This window comes from Lacerta agilis, chromosome 13 (genome assembly GCF_009819535.1).
Source record: "Lacerta agilis isolate rLacAgi1 chromosome 13, rLacAgi1.pri, whole genome shotgun sequence".
Classification (NCBI taxonomy): Eukaryota; Metazoa; Chordata; class Lepidosauria; order Squamata; family Lacertidae; genus Lacerta; species Lacerta agilis.
The window spans coordinates 45,380,158-45,399,286 of NC_046324.1; the positions used below are offsets into that span (position 1 = coordinate 45,380,158).

At 48.2% G+C, this 19,129-nt stretch overlaps 1 protein-coding gene across 1 annotated transcript in view; it reads left to right on the plus strand.

Moving 5' to 3' along the window:
- The window catches only part of CACNA1H (calcium voltage-gated channel subunit alpha1 H), a 393,556-nt gene that overhangs the window by 230,864 nt on the left and 143,563 nt on the right, over positions 1–19,129 (plus strand). The window contains exon 7 of the mRNA XM_033166592.1: positions 3,083–3,398. Coding sequence (XP_033022483.1) covers positions 3,083–3,398 — 316 coding nt within the window. The remainder of the gene's footprint in view (positions 1–3,082; positions 3,399–19,129) is intronic.

A 19,129-nucleotide genomic window follows, 5' to 3' on the forward strand; every position in this document is an offset into this window, starting at 1 on the left:
CATCTGGGGACCCAAGGCTTAGAGTGTCAGACTAGGACCCGGGAGACCAGGCTTCAGATCCTTCACTTGGCCATGAAGCTCACGGGGTGTGACTGTGCTCCTCTCAGTTTAAACTATCTCAAAGGGTTGTTGTGGGAATGAAATGGGGAGAACCGTCTACACCACCTTGAGCTCCTTGGAGGACAGGTGGGATATCAATGCAATAAGTTAAGTTAGATAAATAAATAAATAGAATTAGTGGGCTGTGCCTGTGGTAGGCTCTAGGGCAGGCAAAGGCAAACTCGGCCCTCCATATGTTTTGGACTACAACTCCCATGATCCCTAGCTAACAGGACCAGTGATCAGGGATGATGGGAATTGTAGTCCCAAAGCATCTGGAGGGCCGAGTTTGCCTATGCCTGCTCTAGGGCCTTATTTGCACCATGCCTTTAAAGCACTATGATACCACTTTAATCATTCATGGCTTACCCCAAAGAATTCTGGGAGCTGGAGTGCCTTGGGGCTGCTGAGAGCCCCCTTATTTCCCTCACAAAGCTACAATTCCCAGCGTAGTTGAACAATCAAGCCCTTTCCCCAGGGAACTCTGGGAACTGTGGCTTCATAAGAGGAATAGGGGATCTCCTAACAACTCTCAATGGATTACTGCTCCCAGAATTCTTTGGTGGAAGCCATGACTGCTTAAAGCACCGTTGTAGTGTTTTAAATATATGGTGTGGAAGAAGCTTATCTTTCTGCCTGTGATTGGCTCTCAATCCACCTACCGTTGGTCTCTCTGACTTTGGCTCTACCAATGGGCACCAGTCATCGCTGGCCAATTGTCAGCTTTCAGTTGCCAACTGCCCAGTGTCAAATGTCAGGTGTTGTCGCCGGAATCTGCTGCACAACTCACTAGAACCTTTCTCTCCAATTTCTTCTCCCTGATCAGCTTCAATCTTCCCCCATTAAAACACCTCCAGCACAGTGGTGTAGGGAGGGGGCAAAGGGGGCGGGGAGCCCTGGGTACCCCAGGTACTACCCTGGAGAGGGTGACACTCTGGGTGCCCCTCCCTGGCTCGCCTCCACCCGGACGGGCTTGCTTGGGGCTCTCCTGACGGCAGCATGCCACTATGGAGCATTGTGCGCCGCTGGCAGGCCCCGAGCAAGCCCGTCCAGGGCTCCCTCGCCGGCAGCCCGCCACTCCTAGAGCGCAGGTGCAGCGTGCGCCCAACACATGCATCGTATGGTGCTCTGTCAGCGGGCGAGCCCCGGATGGGCTTGCTTGGGGCTCGCCCACCAGCAGCGCATCGCTACGGAGCGCTGCGCACCACCGGTGAGCCCCGAGCAAGCTGCGGAGTGAGGCCGCCCCACCCAGGACGAGACCGCCGTTGGCGCGCCACTCCCAGCACGCATGCACAGCGTGTGTTCGACGCATGCATCATACGCACACTCTGCATGCGTACTGGGAGCGAAACCACGTCCCCCAGGTGCTTCCAGGTTTGCCGCCCCGGGTAGCCGGGCAGCTTCCTCCACGCCTGCTCCAGCATATACATTTATCTCCACCACCCACACTTCTGTCGGCGCACTCGTTTCTGCCACAACCCGTAAACAAATTTTCCACCTTTCCTCGCTCTTTGAAGAAATGTTTGTAGAGGAAGGGGAGTTTGGGTATCAAGTGAATGCCACAGGGCAGTCCTAAATGGGATTGCTTTGGTCATCAATTAAAACTCCAGAGCTGCTGAGCTTAACAGTTGGCAGCCCGGGGTGCTCTCCCCACACCGTTAAGTTTATTTTTATTACTAAGACTCTGCCTGGCAGTATAAAAATGTAAACAGAGAGTTCCAGGCGGCTTTGTGTGTTTAAGCGAAAGGTGTTTGGAGGGCTGCCTAATTTCCTCCTCCTGACTTGGATTGCATCTGATGTTTGGGCATCTGAGAAAGGCTGTCTGACCCCGAAGAGAACGGCTTTTTTGGCCTGCAGGCCTTATTCCATGCTAGGGGTCAACTGAAAATGAAGCCACCAATGTCGTAATGCCATTACAGTGGTACCTTGGTTCTCAAACTTAATCTGTTCCGGAAGTCCGTTCCAAAACCAAAGCGTTCCAAAACCAAGGCACGCCAAGTATGCGAGGACAGGGCTGAGCCCCTCCAATCTGGAGGAAGGCCTCCCCAGGGTCTCATGGTGTAGTGGTTAAGAGCAGTAGACTCGTAATCTGGGGAACCGGGTTCGCGTCCCCGCTCCTCCACATGCAGCTGCTGGGTGACCTTGGGCTAGTCACACTTCTCTGAAGTCTCTCAGCCTCACTCACCTCACAGAGTGTTTGTTGTGGGGGAGGAAGGGAAAGGAGAATGTTAGCCGCTTTGAGACTCCTTAGGGTAGTGATAAAGCGGGATATCAAATCCAAACTCCTCCTCCTCTTCTTCTTCTTCTTCTTCTTCTTCTTCTTCTTCTTCTCCAACTCCCAATGCACGTGGCATCACACATGTGTGTTGCACGTGTGTGACATCACGTACACACGACAAGCCCACACCCAGAAATGTTGCATGGAACTCAGTGCCTCTGAGCAGCATTTTTCCAGAGTGGTCATTTTAAGGATGGGAAATGTCATGCACAGATCTAGCCAGCAAGAGTCTCACCATGGTCTTCCGTCAGTCATGCAGGTGGGGTCAGAACCAGGAGACGAGTGTCATCCTAGGCCTCAAAATGTTGTCAGACCTGTTGTAAGACCTCCTTCGTTTTCTTTCTCTTTGTTTACTTTGATTGCGTTGCAAGTTTTTGGCATGGCAACAATTCCCTAATGTACATTTTGGCCCAGAAACACTGGAACAGTATAAGAGGAAAAACCAAACCTGTAGGAGCGAGTTGCCCTCTTCCCCAGTACAGAATATCTTGCCAAAGGCAATTTAGGCTGGAAAGAATATTTTCTGCCCCTTTGCTAGGCAGTAGCAGCTGATCAGTTCAGGACTGTCCCCTCACTACATAAAATACAACAGTCCCAACTCAATTCTCAAAAATAATAATTTCAGGGGGGGATTATCATGAGCTAAACGCAGCAAAGTTTTGACTTGGTATAAGGGAGTTTCCTGTGTCTTCCTTCCCATTCAAGGACGTACAACTTGACTTTCCTGAATCCGTACTACCGGCCAGAGGAAAGCGAGGAGAATCCGTTCATCTGCTCGTCCCACCGGGATAACGGCATGCAGAAATGTTCCAGCATCCCAAACCGGAAAGAGTACAAGGTGGAATGTACTTTGAGCATGGACTCTTACAACCAAAATTCGTACACCCTGGACTTCAGCAGCAGAAACGCCTGCATCAATTGGAACCAGTATTACAACATTTGCAGGGCCGGGGAGCTCAACCCGCACAATGGAGCTATTAATTTTGATAATATTGGCTATGCTTGGATAGCTATTTTTCAGGTAAGCCTCTTTTATCCTCCATTCTTTCATGGGGTACCCAAGTCTGTTTGAGATGCACGGTTTTTTGCCTGCGTAAGATGAGTCAATGAAGCAATCCTCAAATATTACATCAGTAGCCGGCCAACTCTGATGCTTTCCTTTTGCACTGTCGGTTACCAAGCTTCCTGCCTCTGAGCACTTTCTGTTGTTTCATGTTGACTCTTTGTGGGAAGATCCAGTTGTGGTGGGCTAGCTCTCTTTTCGTGGAAGTTTTCCCTTGTTACTTGTTGTAGCCCCGTCTGATTCCCATTGCCCAGGAGCAAGGGCTAGAGCAGGGATCGGCAAACTAAGGCCCGTGGTCCGGATGCGGCCCGCTGGTCTCGTTAATCCGGCCCGCGGGTCTTGCGGACCCTGCTGCCCACTCGGTCAGTCCCCCTGCTAAACCGGTGCGGAGGCCTCGCCACACAGGGACTGACTTCTGTGACACGGCTTCTGATTGTCTACAGAAGCTGCGGCTGCCGAAGACGAGGCGGCATTGGTGGCTGCAGCAGCTGCGGCATGAGTGGCAGTGGCAGGGGGTCGTTTCGGGGAGGTCTTTTGGGAAGGGGGGTCCTTTCAGGGGGTGCTTTTGGAAGAGGGTGGGTCTGGCCCCCCACAAGGTCTGAGGGACAGTGGACCAACCCCCTCCTGAAAAAGTATGCTGACCCCTGGGCTAGAGGTTGCCAAGGAGCACTTGCCTGAGAGCAGAATCCACATACGAAGCATAAGTGCCAACTCCCTGGGGCCCTGGGTGCCCGAGCACTCACAAAGTTCCCCATAAAGGGGCAGGGCACCCACAAATTTTGGTGGCAGGACCATGCACACTGCATGGCACCCACGGCCCTGGGGTCAAGTTGGCACTCCTGATATGAAGTCAGACAGTCCAGAGGTCAGGGAATCCAAATGATCACATAGCCAGGAGTCCAGTCCAGGGGCCAGGGAATTCAGATGATCACAGAGCCAAGGCTTGAGATAGAGAGCAGGTAGCAGCAAGGTAGGCCAGGAACCACAGGCGTTGTTTCCAGCACCTGACTGCTGCTGAAAGCTGTTTATGAAGCCCAGAGCCAGCTGGTTCTGATCAGTGCCTTCTGCTCTGTGACCTTGAAGGCTGATCAGGTGAAGGTGGAGTCACTCCGCATCATCTCCCCCTTCGGGCTGCTGTTCAGCAGGTGAACCTGTCTCCTGGCCGAGGACATTGCTGGTCCTCCCATAAGCCTTTGGCTTGTTTACAAGGCATTCCATGTAATCCCACAAGTGATTGGAAAACCATCCGTCTGCACCAGCTGCAAGATGCGGACATCCTTTTCGGCGGCTTCGAAAGAGAGTGAGGCGAATTCATGGAGGAGGACGAGTTTATCAATGGCCACGTGTCTCTGAATGCCAGTTGCAGGTCAAAGGAGTTTGCAGAACTGTCATGGTTGCTAGAGAGCCAGTGTGGTGTAGTGGTTAAGAGCGGTAGACTCATAATCTGGGGAACCGGGTTCGCGTCTCCGCTCCTCCACATGCAGCTGCTGGGTGACCTTGGGCTAGTCACACTTATCTGAAGTCTCTCAGCCCCACTCACCTCACAGAGTGTTTGTTGTGGGGGAGGAAGGGGAAGGAGAATGTTAGCCGCTTTGAGACTCCTTAGGGTAGTGATAAAGCGGGATATCAAATCCAAACTCTTCTTCTTCTTCTTCTTCTTCTTCTGTGTTCTACCATCCATCGTTTGAGGAAGTATGCCTCTGAAGACCAGTTGGTGGGAATTGCAACTGGGCAGAGTGCTATTGCCCTCATGCCCTGCTTGCAGGTTTCTTATAGGAGCATCTGGCTGGCTGCTGTGAGATCAGGATGCTGATTGAGCAGGGTTCTTATGTTTTTACGACAGAGCTGTCTACTTCTGGTCTGTGTCAATGCCACATATTTCCATCCGCTTTCATATCAATCTGCTATTTCCATCAGAGAAAAAGATGTGCCAAAATTGCATTTAATGGCAGCTCAATGCACACAGTTCTTAAAAAAGAAAACATTTCATCCTAAAATATTAAATTTTTAACACATTTTGGTGCTTTTTGAGCTGCAGTCTGTATTTAGGCTTTTGAGACGTGTGAAACCTGGAGGATAATTGCGTTCTGATCGGCGTGTGTGTGTGTGTGTGGAAGACACAAATTGGGACTGTTTGCTTAAAAACACAGAGCGAGCAAAATTCAGCTCCATCCCTGCCAGCTGCCAGGCCATTAAATGGTGTCCATTCCCATAGCCATGGAGTATAATTGAGGCTTTATAGAGAGCATATTTTCTGCTGGCCGTGACTGGAGAAATGAGTGCCGACTTGCATCTGATGGTCCCTTCACACACCCCTTTCTCCCCGATGCCACATATCCACAGATGTGATGGTGTGGAGGAGTTTACCTGTGTATATAGAAGCAGCCCTGCATAATTTCGATGTGGGGTGCTATTTAGGTGCAAAGTTATTTGGAGTTAGCTGAAATGTTGGAGACACAGTTGCATAAACTAGGAAGGGGGAAAGGGAGAGTGTTGACTGCAAAACCTGTGGGAAGGGGGGGGAACTTCATGCCCAGGGGATAAATGTGACCCTCCAGGGGTCTCTATCCAGCTCTCGGGACTCTCCTCCAAGCCACACCCCTTTCCAGACCACACCCACCCACGCCCAGCTCACACCCCTCACTAGTCCTGGTCTGCATCCTCCTCGTGGTTTTGCCCAGCAGAAATTGTCCTTGAACTGCTTCTTGCTCACCTGAATGGAGAGAGGTGATGGGGTGTGTGGGGGGGGGGTGTAGAAACCCCTGACTTTTGCATGACTGCAATGTAGCCATCTCTTCAAAGGTGGCAGTCATATCCATTGCTTCCAGCCAGCTCACTTCTTACCTGCGGCACTGCCAATTACTTGCTTGTGGCCCCCGGGAAGTTCCCAATGAGGTCATGTGGCCCTTGGACCTTGTTTTATGAAAATCCTTGGGCTCCCTTGGATTAGCAAACAAAGACACCAGCCAGGAATATAGGAGCAAAACAGCAGCCAGTAGGCCTGGCCTTTATTTTAAAGGACTGTTGCAACAGGAATTCCACCCCACCACATGGGAGAAGCAGGAAGAAGCCCAGAACAAAGGATGGCTCCCACTTTTATCAGTTTTACAAAGATACCCAGAACACCCCTAAAATTACATCATGCATACATCATAAATACATCACAAATTGGGAGGGTCTGGTGACAGAAAGCTGAGCATCAGGTTTGTCCCCATCCTTCCCTTGACCTCCACCTCAAGTGTGCATGCACACAAAAGCTCATACCAATAACAAACTAGACAGCATCTTAAAAAGCAGAGACATCACCTTGCCGACAAAGGTCCGTATGGTTTTCCCAGTAGTGATGTATGGAAGTGAGAACTGGACCATAAAGAAGGCTGATCGCCGGAGAATTGATGCTTTTGAATTATGGTGCTGGAGGAGACTCTTGAGAGTCCCATGGACTGCAAGAAGATCAAACCTATCCATTCTGAAGGAAATCAGCCCTGAGTGCTCACTGCAAGGACAGATCCTGAAGCTGAGGCTCCTCATGAGAAGAGAAGACTCCCTGGAAAAGACCCTGATGTTGGGAAAGATGGAGGGCACAAAGAGAAGGGGACGACAGAGGACGAGATGGCTGGACAGTGTTCTCAAAGCTACTAACATGAGTTTGACCAAACTGTGGGAGGCAGTGGAAGACAGGAGTGCCTGGTGTGCTCTGGTCCATGGGGTCACAAAGAGTCGGACACGACTGAATGACTAAACAACAACAAGGTGCTACTGGAAGGAATTTTTTATATTTTTTATTTTGCTTCACGCCCATCAAGTAAGACAAAAGAAATATTTACAAGTTCCTGATTTCCCAGGCCAAGTTAATCACACTTCTTCACTTCTTTGGCCTGACCAAGAACTTAATCCATTCCTGGAATGAATATATATATAATTGTCCAGTGGCACCTATGTTTGTTCTTGGTATAAGCTTTTGTGTGCATGCACACTTCTTACAGTATATATTTCGACTGTGTCAGACCAACACGGCTACCTACCTGAATCTGGAACCATTCCATGGAACCAGTCCATGGGATGATTGCCTGCCTGGCACCCATTTGCCAGGATGCCAGTGGTTACCTCTTGTGCAAGAAGCTGCTGTGTACATGATCCCAAATTTCAGGGATAATGGATTCCCACATCCCAGACTCCCCGCTTCGTAAGCCGTTCCTTTCCTGAACAGAACAAAGTTGGAATGGTTCAAATCCATACTGGAGCAATTTTATATGACTTTTGAATGTTTTCCCAGGGAGCCAGTACATAGATACATTTATCAGTGAATTGTTACATTTGGTAATGCGCAGCATTGAATAGAGATTTTTGGGGGGGGAACTATGATGAAGGCGTTTTGTGGGGACATTTGCCGAAGTGATTGTGTCAATTTTGGTAGTCGGGGTGTTTGTGTATGATATCTGCTGGAGGGGCAAACCCCCCCCCCCAACCTTTACATAAATTCCTGCAACGTCCTAAAAAATGGTTACTCACTATCAGGAGCCAGGGACAAGGGTAGGTCAGCAATAAAGCACCCAGTGTCAGTGAAGTTAAGATTCAAAGGAATGTGATGCTACAACTTGGTTGAAGCTGTGCATGTCTGAGTCTGGTCACTGCTTAGATGCGATATGATGAACATGTCCAGAGGAGGGCAACCAAAATGGTCAAAGGCCTGGAAACGATGCCTTATGAGGAACGGCTTAGGGAGCTGGGTATGTTTAGCCTGGAGAAGAGAAGGTTAAGGGCTGATATGATAGCCATGTTGAAATATATCAAAGGATGTCATATAGAGGAGGGAGAAAGGTTGTTTTCTGCTGCTCCAGAGAAGCGGACACGGGGCAATGGATTCAAGCTACAAGAAAGAAGATTCCACCTAAACATTAAGAAGAACTTCCTGACAGTGAGAGCTGTTTGGCAGTGGAATTTGCTACCAAGGAGTGTGGTGGAGTCTCCTTCTTTGGAGGTCTTTAAGCAGAGGCTTGACAGCCATCTGTCAGGAATGCTTTGATGGTGTTTCCTGCTTGGCAGGGGGTTGGACTGGATGGCCCTTGTGGTCTTTTCCAACACTATGATTCTATGATTCTATGATGAGAACGTATGGTCCATGGGGTCACGAAGAGTCGGACATGACTGAACGACTGAACAACAACATGATGAGAACGTAGTGCTGGTTGCGCAGAGAGTAAACCTCCAGAGACTGACGGCTGGGAAAGCCAGTTTGAGATCCCCCATTCTTGCAGCAGTTTAAAATACAACAACAACAACAACAACAACAACAACAACAACAACAACAACAACAACAACACAATGTGTGAATTGGTCTTGAAGAGAGTTAGTTCTGCCCCACTGTGTGTGTGAAGGTTCTGGGGGAATCGTGTCGGGGGTAGCAACCTCGGAGCCAATCTTTCTTTGCCTGCCTCGCTCTGTTTCCGAGAGCCTAATCGTTGCTCTTGTAATCCTACAAATTACACATGTTTCAGCGCTCCCCGCTTATTGTGTAATGGGCTAACTCTTGCATCTATTTATTAGGCAGTCGCATTCCGTGGCAAATTATGGGAAGTAATTATTTTATTATGGGTAAAGGAAGAGAGGAGATGGGGACCTAAATTAAATGTGAGTTATTAAGGTCCCCTCGGTTGCACATGATGTTCAGAGAAAGCAACGGAAGCTGCAATTAAGGGGGTGGGATGAAGCCGTTGTTCTTGCCCTGCTGCTCTGCATGAATTTCCCACCTCTCTAAATTCCTAATTTGATCGGAGCTACTAGCAGGGTAAGGAGAAGCAACGGCCACACTTTCAGTGAGAAATAACAGGATCAAGAGACATCCACCGGTTATCGGTGTGCTACTGGGCCAACATCAAGGGGTTACTATCAGTATACAAAGACTGTAGCGGTTTGGGGACAGTTGAGCTGCGAGATCACTTGGCCCTCTCAACTGCTCCAATCTGCAGAATTGTCACATAATACCCAGTCTGCGTTTGTAAGAGATTATTTAGTGTGGCGACACCTGGACTCTGGAACTCCCTTCCACTGTCCTCTTTTGGGCACCTGCTAAAAACATTTTTGCTTAGACAAGCCTACCCAGGTTTGTAGTTTATTGCTGGCTTTGATCTTCTCATCGTTTTAATTGTTTTTACTAATAATTTTCATTGTTTTGTTCTTTTTGTAAGCTATTTTGAGGTGCTTTACAATCAAGCAGTGTATAAATGTTATGAAAAGATAGATAGATAGATAGATAGATAGATAGATAGATAGACAGACAGACAGAAAGATAGATAGATAGATAGATATAGATAGATAGATAGATAGATAGATAGATAGATAGATAGATAGACAGACAGACAGACAGAAAGATAGATAGATAGATCTTGAGAGGGAATACATATTGGAAAAGTAAAAACTCCTCTACACTTTCCCAAAAATGAGGTAGTAGAATTCTCAAGTGTACTCATTTCAGGTGGTGAGTCCTATTTTCAAAAAGTCCCCTCCTTGAAAAACTCCCTGCGTATAGTAATCTAGCCCATCAAAGAGATGGTTCTAATGTAGCCCTCTCCCCATATGGGCTAGATTACTAAATGCAGGGATAGGGATGGCACAGAACTTTGATTTGGCTTGCATAGAAAGTAGAACTTTCAGGATTGGCACCTTCAGTGGCGGAGCTTCATGCTCCGGCACCGGGGGCGGGAAGCAGGCGTGGGTGGGGCTGTCGCGCATTCTGGGTGTGGGGCACCGCCTGCAGGGGTGTGGCATGCATTCTGGGGGTGGAGCTAGCAAACTGGAGGTTAAACTAACCCCTTTCCAGCCCTGGGAGGAGCTCAGGGAGCATTCTTGCAACACAACTACACACTGCAGCCGACACACTAACATATCGCAACACACAGTTTGGAAAGCAATGCACTAGGGTGATGTGGTTATATATATGTTAGTGTGTGTTAGTGAAAATAGTTACAGGTAGGTAGCCGTGTTGGTCTGCCGTGGTCAAAACAAAATAAAAAATAAATTCCTTCCAGTAGCACCTTAGAGACCAACTAAGTTTGTTATTGGTATGAGCTTTCGTGTGCATGCACACTTCTTCAGACACACTGAAACAGAAGTCACAGGTTTACAACACCTATCAGTCAATCACCCATTCCCACCACCCTTCTGAGTAATACCCCTCCCCACCCTCTCACTATATTTAAGGGTCTGGTGACTTCTGTTTCAGTGTATCTGAAGAAGTGTGCATGCACATGAAAGCTCGTACCAAGAACAAACTTAGTTGGTCTCTAAGGTGCTACTGGAAGGATTTTTTAAAAAAATATTTTTTAGTGAACATAACATACAAAAGCACTTTGTACTAAGGCAAATTGCTTTGCCAAAATGTGCATGTTAGGATTGAATTTGCATTAGGACTAATAATAATAATAATAATAATAATAATAATAATAATAATAATAATAATAATAATTTCTGTGAACTGCCTTGAGACCCTTCGGTATAGGGCAGTATATAAATTCAATAATAATAATAATAATAATAATAATAATAATAATAATAATAATAATAATAATATTTCACAAACTGTTGTGGAAATGTGGAGACTTAAGAATGGAATGATGAGTAACTGAAACTGACAGATTTCCCCATCACTCTACAACGATGCATGTGTGTTATTTAGGGGGGGGGTGAACATAAAATAATAAGGCCCATTCCCATAAGCAAAACAACAAAGAATCCAGCACAGCAGCAAGAGCTGTTCCTTTCTAGTCCATGTTGTGCTAAATTCCTGTTTGCAATGTGATTAGAGGGGGGCAAGAGTGAAGAAAAAATTAAGCCTTTTAAAAAAAAAAGTGGCTTTCCCATGCTTGGTACAGTCCACTCTGTTGCTTCCAGACTCTACCACTTTGTTTGGTCATAGGCTAACCTGCCCAGAGATTGTCTTGGGCTGTGAATACAAGGGCTTTAGACTTCTCGGCGCTGTCAAAAGTGCCGTGTGCCTCGCGGCCGTCTTCTCTGCTCTCCTAAATGCGCTTTGCTTGTCAAACGCCCCGCAGTCAGTAAAAATTTATCCCGGCGGCACCCCACGCGGGACGTGGTGCAAGGAAATGCTCACTCTCCAGATGAGCAGTGACACGCGCAAGCCGTCCTGTTCTGCAGCCTGCGATCATCGATCCTTGTTGCCATCTCTAAACATCCGCCAAGGGCCAGTTCACACTTTGCACGGCCGGTTCACCGCTCGGCTGCCGCTGAACGCAGGCTGAGCATCATCGCATGGCAGCATCAAGCAGCCGCTCAAAGCCCTGGCAGGACTCAACACTGCACTGTGCTGGGTGGCTGGGTCTGACTCTATTTTAACTCCCCATGATGCCCCAGACAAGGGGTTGGCAAGGAGAGCCAGTGTGGTGTAGTGGTTAAGAGCGGTAGACTCGTAATCTGGTGAACCGGGTTCGCATCTCCACTCCTCCACATGCAGCTGCTGGGTGACCTTGGGCTAGTCATACTTCTTTGAAGTCTCTCTGCCCCACTCACCTCACAGAGTGTTTGTTGTGGGGGAGGAAGGGAAAGGAGAATGTGAGCCGCTTTGAGACTCCTTTGAGTAGTGATGAAGCGGGATATCAAATCCAAACTCCTCCTCCAAACTCCTCTTACCGGCCATGGGCCGGATCACTCCCATGGAGATTGTCTGTGGGCCGGGCCGGTGCAGCACGGCACCAGAAATTGCATCTGCACATGTCCACGGTGCTGGAAATGGCTTCTGCGCATGCCCAGATGCTGAAAATTGCGCCTGTGCATAAGTGATTTTCAGCATCTGGGCATGCGCAAAAGTGATTTCTGGTATCTGCGCATGTGTAGGCGAGATTTCTGGCGTTGCTTGGCGAGTCCCTGTGCCGCACTGTGCCGGTTTAGCGCAGCGAGCGGGGGACTCACCAAGTAGGCAGCTTGGTTCAGGGGCGGCTCATGGGCCAGTAAAACAGTCTTCGTGGGCCGCACGTTGCCGACCCCTGCCCCAGACAGTGTCAGACTGAATCCCAGAGGTAAATTAAAATGGGAGCTCAGACGCACCTGCTGTCTGTTCCTTGCGATGCAGCTTGGCAGTGGGATGCGGTGGGGACATCAGGGTGGAAGCAGGCCATAGGACGGGACCAACCAGGGAACATTCTGCTGAGAGCATGAGACTCTTACTCACAGAGTCATGGGTTTGAGTCCCATGTTGGGCAAGATATTCCTGCATTACAGGGGGTTGGACTACATGACCTTTGTGGTCCCTGCTGATCCCACAAATTCTATGATATGCCTTCATCATTCCAAGGGGACTTTCATAGGAAGACTACTTATACCGAGCCACGCCCCTAGTCCCTTTATCCCAGTCTTGTTCATCTAGCCCAGTTGTTGGCATCTGCCTATAATGAGAGACAATGGAGTACGCTTCCGAGGGTGAAGTCAAACCTCTGTGTTAGTAGCACTAAAGCAACCTCCCCAGTGTGCAATCATGGAGGTCCTGGGCTGCCCAGACAACAAGACCCGCATCTTGGCCTGGCTGATGGGGTCCAAAGGAAAGCAGGGCAAGACGTTTGTCACCATCTTGGCTGCAGGAGTTGCCGGAAGGAGGCGTACAAGACCCCATCCAATTGCCTTAGGGCAGTGGTGGCTAAACATGGCCCTCCAGCTGTTTTGGGACTACAATTCCCATCATCCCTGACCACTTGTCCTGTTAGCTAGGGATGATGGGAGTTGTAGTCCCAAAACAGCTGGAGGACCAAGTTTGGCCATCACTGCCTTAGGGACGCCACTCTGGATTTGAGTAGCATTCACTCCTGAGCCCTTATTTCTCCTGAAGATATCCTGCAAGGCAGCGGGGGTTTAGGATCAGAGTTTTCCTTCTCCTAGATGGGCTACCTTCCCAGTACGTTTCTGAGCACAATTCAAAGTGTTGGTGGTGACCTTTAAAGCCCTAAACGGCCTCGGTCCTGTATATCTGAAGGAGCGTCTCCACCCCCATCATTCAGCCCGGACACTGAGATCCAGCGCCGAGGGCCTTCTGGCGGTTCCCTCACTGCGAGAAGCAAAGCTACAGGGAACCAGGCAGAGGGCCTTCTCGGTAGTGGCGCCCGCCCTGTGGAACGCCCTCCCATCACAGGTCAAGGAGATAAACAACTACCTGACATTCAGAAAAAACCTGAAGGCAGCCATTTTCAGGGAAGTTTTTAATGTGTGATATTTTTGTATCTGATTTTTGTTGGAAGCCGCCCAGAGTGGCTGGGGAAATCCAGCCAGATGGGCGGGGTACAAATAATAAATATTATTATTATTTATTATTTGATGAGCCCCATCTGTCCCTCACTGACCACTACAGCACATGCAGAAACTAAATTCTTGATCATTGGACCCACTATTGATCTCATCCGCTCAATCTGTCAGAGCCTGTCTTCGCATGCATGCAGGGGAAGTCCATAACTCACCAAATATTGTCTTGGGACAGCAATGTTTCCCAGCTCTGCAAGCTGGAGGTGTCCATGGTGTAACTTGGGACCTCAGCTTCAGCCCTTCCCCATAAGAGCGGGGAACATAGGAAGGTGGCAAATACAGATTCAGACCACAAGTCTATCTGGTTCAGTGTTGTCTACACTGACTGACAGTGACTCTCCGGGGTCTCTGGCAGCAGTTTATTTCTCTTGAGATGCCAGGAAATGACTGCTCTTTTGTGCAAAAAGAAAAAGAAAAAAAAAGCCTGCACATAGAAAACTAGGGGGTCAGGAGGAAGGGTTGCAGCCCTGACAGGCTAGCTTTCTACATGGAAGATTTGCCAGTTTGTTTATTTTTTGCATCACCGACCTTCCATCCAGCAAACCCCACCACCCACTGCAGTCAAAAGTGACAAGGTCCAGAAATGGATTAACCCCTTCCGTATGAATAAGATCTCTGCTTTCGATGATCGAACACAGCTGGTAGGGGCTTGCAGACCCACCCCCTACTGCACATTCATCATATCTCATTTTGGAGACATTTCGGCTGGTGGCCATTGCAACATCCTGTGACAACGGGTTTCTCAAGTCAAGACGCGTGTTGTGGGATTGAGCTGCCTCTGCCATTTTCAGCAGAGAGCCCCCCGGGGGCTTCTATTTTAGAGACAGGGTGAATAATGTTCCCTGAATCACAGGCTCTTTCTGCACTACTCACAATTTCATAAGCCGCTATCTATCATGCGCCGCCACAGTTCCCCCTCTTTGTATTGTCATTTCTCTAAGTGGGGACATCTTTTCCCGGGGGTTGGTTGAAAAGAGAGATAAACAGTTGGCAACACTTTAGAGAAAAGTTCCCTGATCAAAAGCAAAAATAGCCATAAGTTTTTCGAGGGTGGTGCTGTAGTGCATGTCACAGAAAGAGAGAGAGAGGAGAGAGAGAGAGAGAGAGAGAGAGAGAGAGAGAGAGAGAGAGAGAAGGCAGCTGGAGAAAGTGGCTGGAGAAAATAATTTCTCCATCTCTCCTAACACTAGAACTCTTGAGCTGAATGCGGGAAGCTCCACGATAGATAAAAGGAAGCACTTCTTCCCTCGTTGCATAGTTAAACTATGGAACTCACTTCCACAAGAGGCAGCTTATGGCCACCAACCAAGAAGGCTTGAAAAGTGGATTGAAAAAATTAATGGAAGAGAAGACTGTCAGGGGCAGAGGCGGAGCTAGATACTCGGGCACCCGGAGCGGCGCACATGCTGTGCACCCCGGGATGGAGCTAGCCACTCACAGGGTCGGGGCTAGCCAATTGCAGGGGCTACCCAAAGTCACCGAATTGGCCAAGCTCTATCTATTACATCATCATATCGATACCATGTGTGTTTCAAAAAAAATATTTCTTCTATCAAATGCAAGTACATTAAATATAGCCACCTTGTGGGCGTTTGTGAATGCAATGTAGGATTTAAATGTAAAGAAGAGAGAGACAGGCACCTGGGGAGAGAGAGGGGGGAAGAGAGAGAGAGAGAGAGAACCAGCTTGTTAAATAGGTCAAAAGTTCACCTCCCCACAACTCCAGCAGGACCAACTACCGTATTTTTTGCTCCATAAGACTCACTTTTTTCCTCCTAGAAAGTAAGGGGAAATACCTGTGCGTCTTATGGAGCGAATGGTGGTCCCTGGAGCTGAATTGCCCAGGGGCCAAAAGCAGATTGTGCTTTTTATTTTACAAAGAGAAAAGGGAGTGTTGAAAGGACCCTGCTCAGCAGCTGATCAGCAAGAGATCGGGAGAGAGATAAGAGTCCCGGCTCCCTTTCAGCCCCGCCCTCCTTTGTTGAATGTGCTGCAGAGGGAGGTTGTTTGTTTCCCCAGGACATGTGACTGGCTGATTAGATTATCTGTCTGGAAACTGTAGAAATGGCTCCCTCTCCTTAGGATTTTTCAGAAATGTGAGTTAAACCCCATAAAAATGGGGCTTTTCCTCTTTGCTTTTCCCCCTTTGCAAAAGGAGCTTTGCTTTTCCCCCTTTGCAAAAAAAGCTGCAAAACCTTTAGCTGATCCTCAAAAAAACAAAAAAAGAACCCCTAGGGCTTTTCCCTTTGCAAAAAAAGCTGCAAAACTTTTAGCTGATTCTCAAAAAAGGCCTTTTGCCTTTGCAAAAACAGCAGCAAAACCTTTAGCTGATCCTCCAACCCCCCCCCCCCCAAAAAAAACCCCAGGGCTTTTCCCTTTGCAAAAAAAGCTGCAAAACTTTTAGCTGATCCTCAAAAACAAAACAAAAAACAAAACAAAACAGGGCTTTTAGAGGAGGAAAACCAGAAAAATATTTTTTCTCTTGTTTCCTCCTCTAAAAATGAGGTGCGCCCTATGGTCCGGAGCGTCCTATGGAGCGAAAAATACGGTAAGTGTCTTTGATAAGCTTGCAAATGAGGCATGAAAGCATCACTGCTTCCCTAGAGTTTATCCCATTACCTAGCCCTCGGAGATAGACTGCCTTTGAACATGGAAGCTCTGTTGGCTCATAATTCAGACGTAAGGATGGATCTCTAAGCCATTAGGTGGCAGGATGTGACGGGGCCCTCCCTCCCTCCATCCAAACTAGCCCCTGCATCCCTGTAAGCTGGTTGCTATGCATGCGCTGTGTTTCACGACACGCACGCACCCGCCAGAGGTCGCCGTGAACTTCTGGTGGCAGTAAGTCGAGGGGCGGAGACACGTTCTCCTCTGCCCTCTGCCGAGGGGAGCAATCCAGATAACACCGAGAACTCCTGTTACCGCTGACAGTTCCTTTAACACTGTTCAGAAGCTCTCTACTCCCTCCTCCCTGTAATCTTTTCCTCCAGCTGAGAGAGGGAGGGAGGGAAGGTGAGCAACCCGCTTTTTTTTTTGCCCATCTTGGGCATTCTTGTCACGCCTCTCTCTCTCGCCACGCTTGCCTGGAGCTTTCTCCAGCGCATTTGCTGTATCAGCAGGGGACGCGTCTGAGGAGGATTCCCACCTTGCAGATGGCAAACAGGACGCGGCTCGTAGAGGACTTGATTAACTCGTCAACGGAGACGTCTTCTCAGGCAGAGGAGGCCGCAGTTATACCCGCGCCTGTTCCTGCGAGGTTGGGGAAGGGGACGTGACCAGGGAAGAATCCCATCCCTGTCGCGTTTAAAGACTTATCAGCCGCGCACTTCCTAAAACAATACGCAAACCAAGGTGCGCACTGAGAGCTACTGGTTACAGGGGTCAGACTAGGCCCTAGGAGAGAGACCAGGGTTCAAATCCCCCACTCAGCCTTGGAGTTCACTGGGTGAGCTTGGGCCAGTCACCAGCTCTCATCCTAGCCTACCTCACAGGGTTGTTGTGAGGATAATGTGCAGGGGGGTACCCAGGATCAAAACTGGGGAGGGGGTGCAAGCCATGTTCGTTCAGGCTGTGACATTTCAGCACGGAAAAGGTGAATGAAACCAAAATTTTAAGAAAATTATATGTAATTATAGCAGTGCTTTATTATGGTAGTTATTACAATTATTTGCTTGAAGAAAATTTAATTTCATTCTAGTTGCATGTCTTATAGTACTAATATCATTTTTCTTGGGTTTGAAGAAAACTTGTTCAAAACTTTCGTTTCAATCCAGTCCTGATTTTCCTTGAAGAATTTCCGATGGACGCTCATCAAACACAACCCAGTCAGTCTGTCCTCTCCCATTGTACTTCTGAGCCAGGTCTTTACCCTTTGAAGGGTACTGAAAGATTGTTCAACAGTAGCCGTGGTGGACGGGAAAGTACTTAAAATACTGATCAACTAGCGGCGGGCGGCTCAGTTTATATAGTGACGTGGAACTCACTAGACCCCTCTAGAAGATTCCCTCTTCTCTCTGCTAGAGCCCGCTAGAGACCTCTCCCTCCCTTGAATCCCACTGGTTGGCTGACATAGATTCCTCTACCAGTCGCTAGGTGGCTCCAGATACTTCTCGGTTTTTACACCATTTCAGTGTGGTAAACAACTGATTATTCGCCATCTCCCTACCTAATTTTGTTTCGTTTCATCGCTTTATAACCATTTATTTATTTATTTTGCTTCTGGGGGGGGCAGCTGCCCCCCCAGCCCCTCGCTGGGTACGCCCATGATAATGTGGCTAGGGGAGAATGATGTGTGCCACCTTGAGGTCCTTGGAGGAAGGAAGGTGAGGTATAAAATGCAATCAATAGGAAATAAGTAACAGGCAGCCACCCTTTGAAATTCAAAATCCTCTGAATTTTGCAATGCAGTTCTCCAGCTAAGTGATGGGTGCAAAAAATGTGTGTATACCAGCATGTCTTAGTGAAAGTAGCATACAAAAATTCACTGTATGTGGGGAAATTGCTTTGCACCGTTGTGTATCTTGGGCAAAGCTGCATACAAAAAAAAGAGTGTACTAGAAGAAATTCGCACTGAAATGCTGGTGAATTTTCACGAGGGCTTCTAAATTTTGTTTGTGTGTGTGTGTTTGAACTGCTGTGGAAATATGGAGAACTGAATTTAAGATGGGGAAAACGAGAAACTTGAAGAAACCCAAATTGACAGATTTGTTCCTCCTTGGCCGTGGCTAGACAGGGACAGATCCATGCCTTCTTTGGTTGGAGAACTTTGCATCTCAAAGTTCAGAAAAGCATGTGAATTTTGAAGCCTTGATGTGTTTCAGTAGCAAGCTGAAATGGAATAGGATGGGCTCTGAGACCAGGGGACAAAAGCTAGAGGAAGCAGGTTCTTCTCCTTCCCAGGATACAGTTATCTCAGTAACCCCCCAAAACAACCCTGTATGGATACACCAGTTTTATTTATATATATATAAGCAGATACTGAAGCTGCAAAATGGTAGCTTATCTGAGGCCCCTTTGCAGTGTGTTGAACATTGGATTATCTTGCTCAACACTCAAACTTTCTCTCTCTCTCTCTCTCTCTCTCTCTCTCTCTCTCATTCTTTCTTTGAGCCAAACATTTTAAAACTGGCAAACGTTTGTGAACAACTGTAGCGTGTTCTTTCTCATTGCCTCCACTTTTATGGCTTTTCACCATCCCGTTCTCATTTATTTATCAGATGCTGCGGCGTCTGTTTCTAATCTCGTGCACAGATCAGTCTTCCTTTACTTCGCCTTCACCCTGCTCCCTCCCTTTACTTGAGCACCCGTCCAAGTTTTTGGTTGTTTGTCCTGTTGTTGCGGCCTGCCCTGGGCTTCACATAATGGATTGTGTGGGGAGAGGGAGCCCG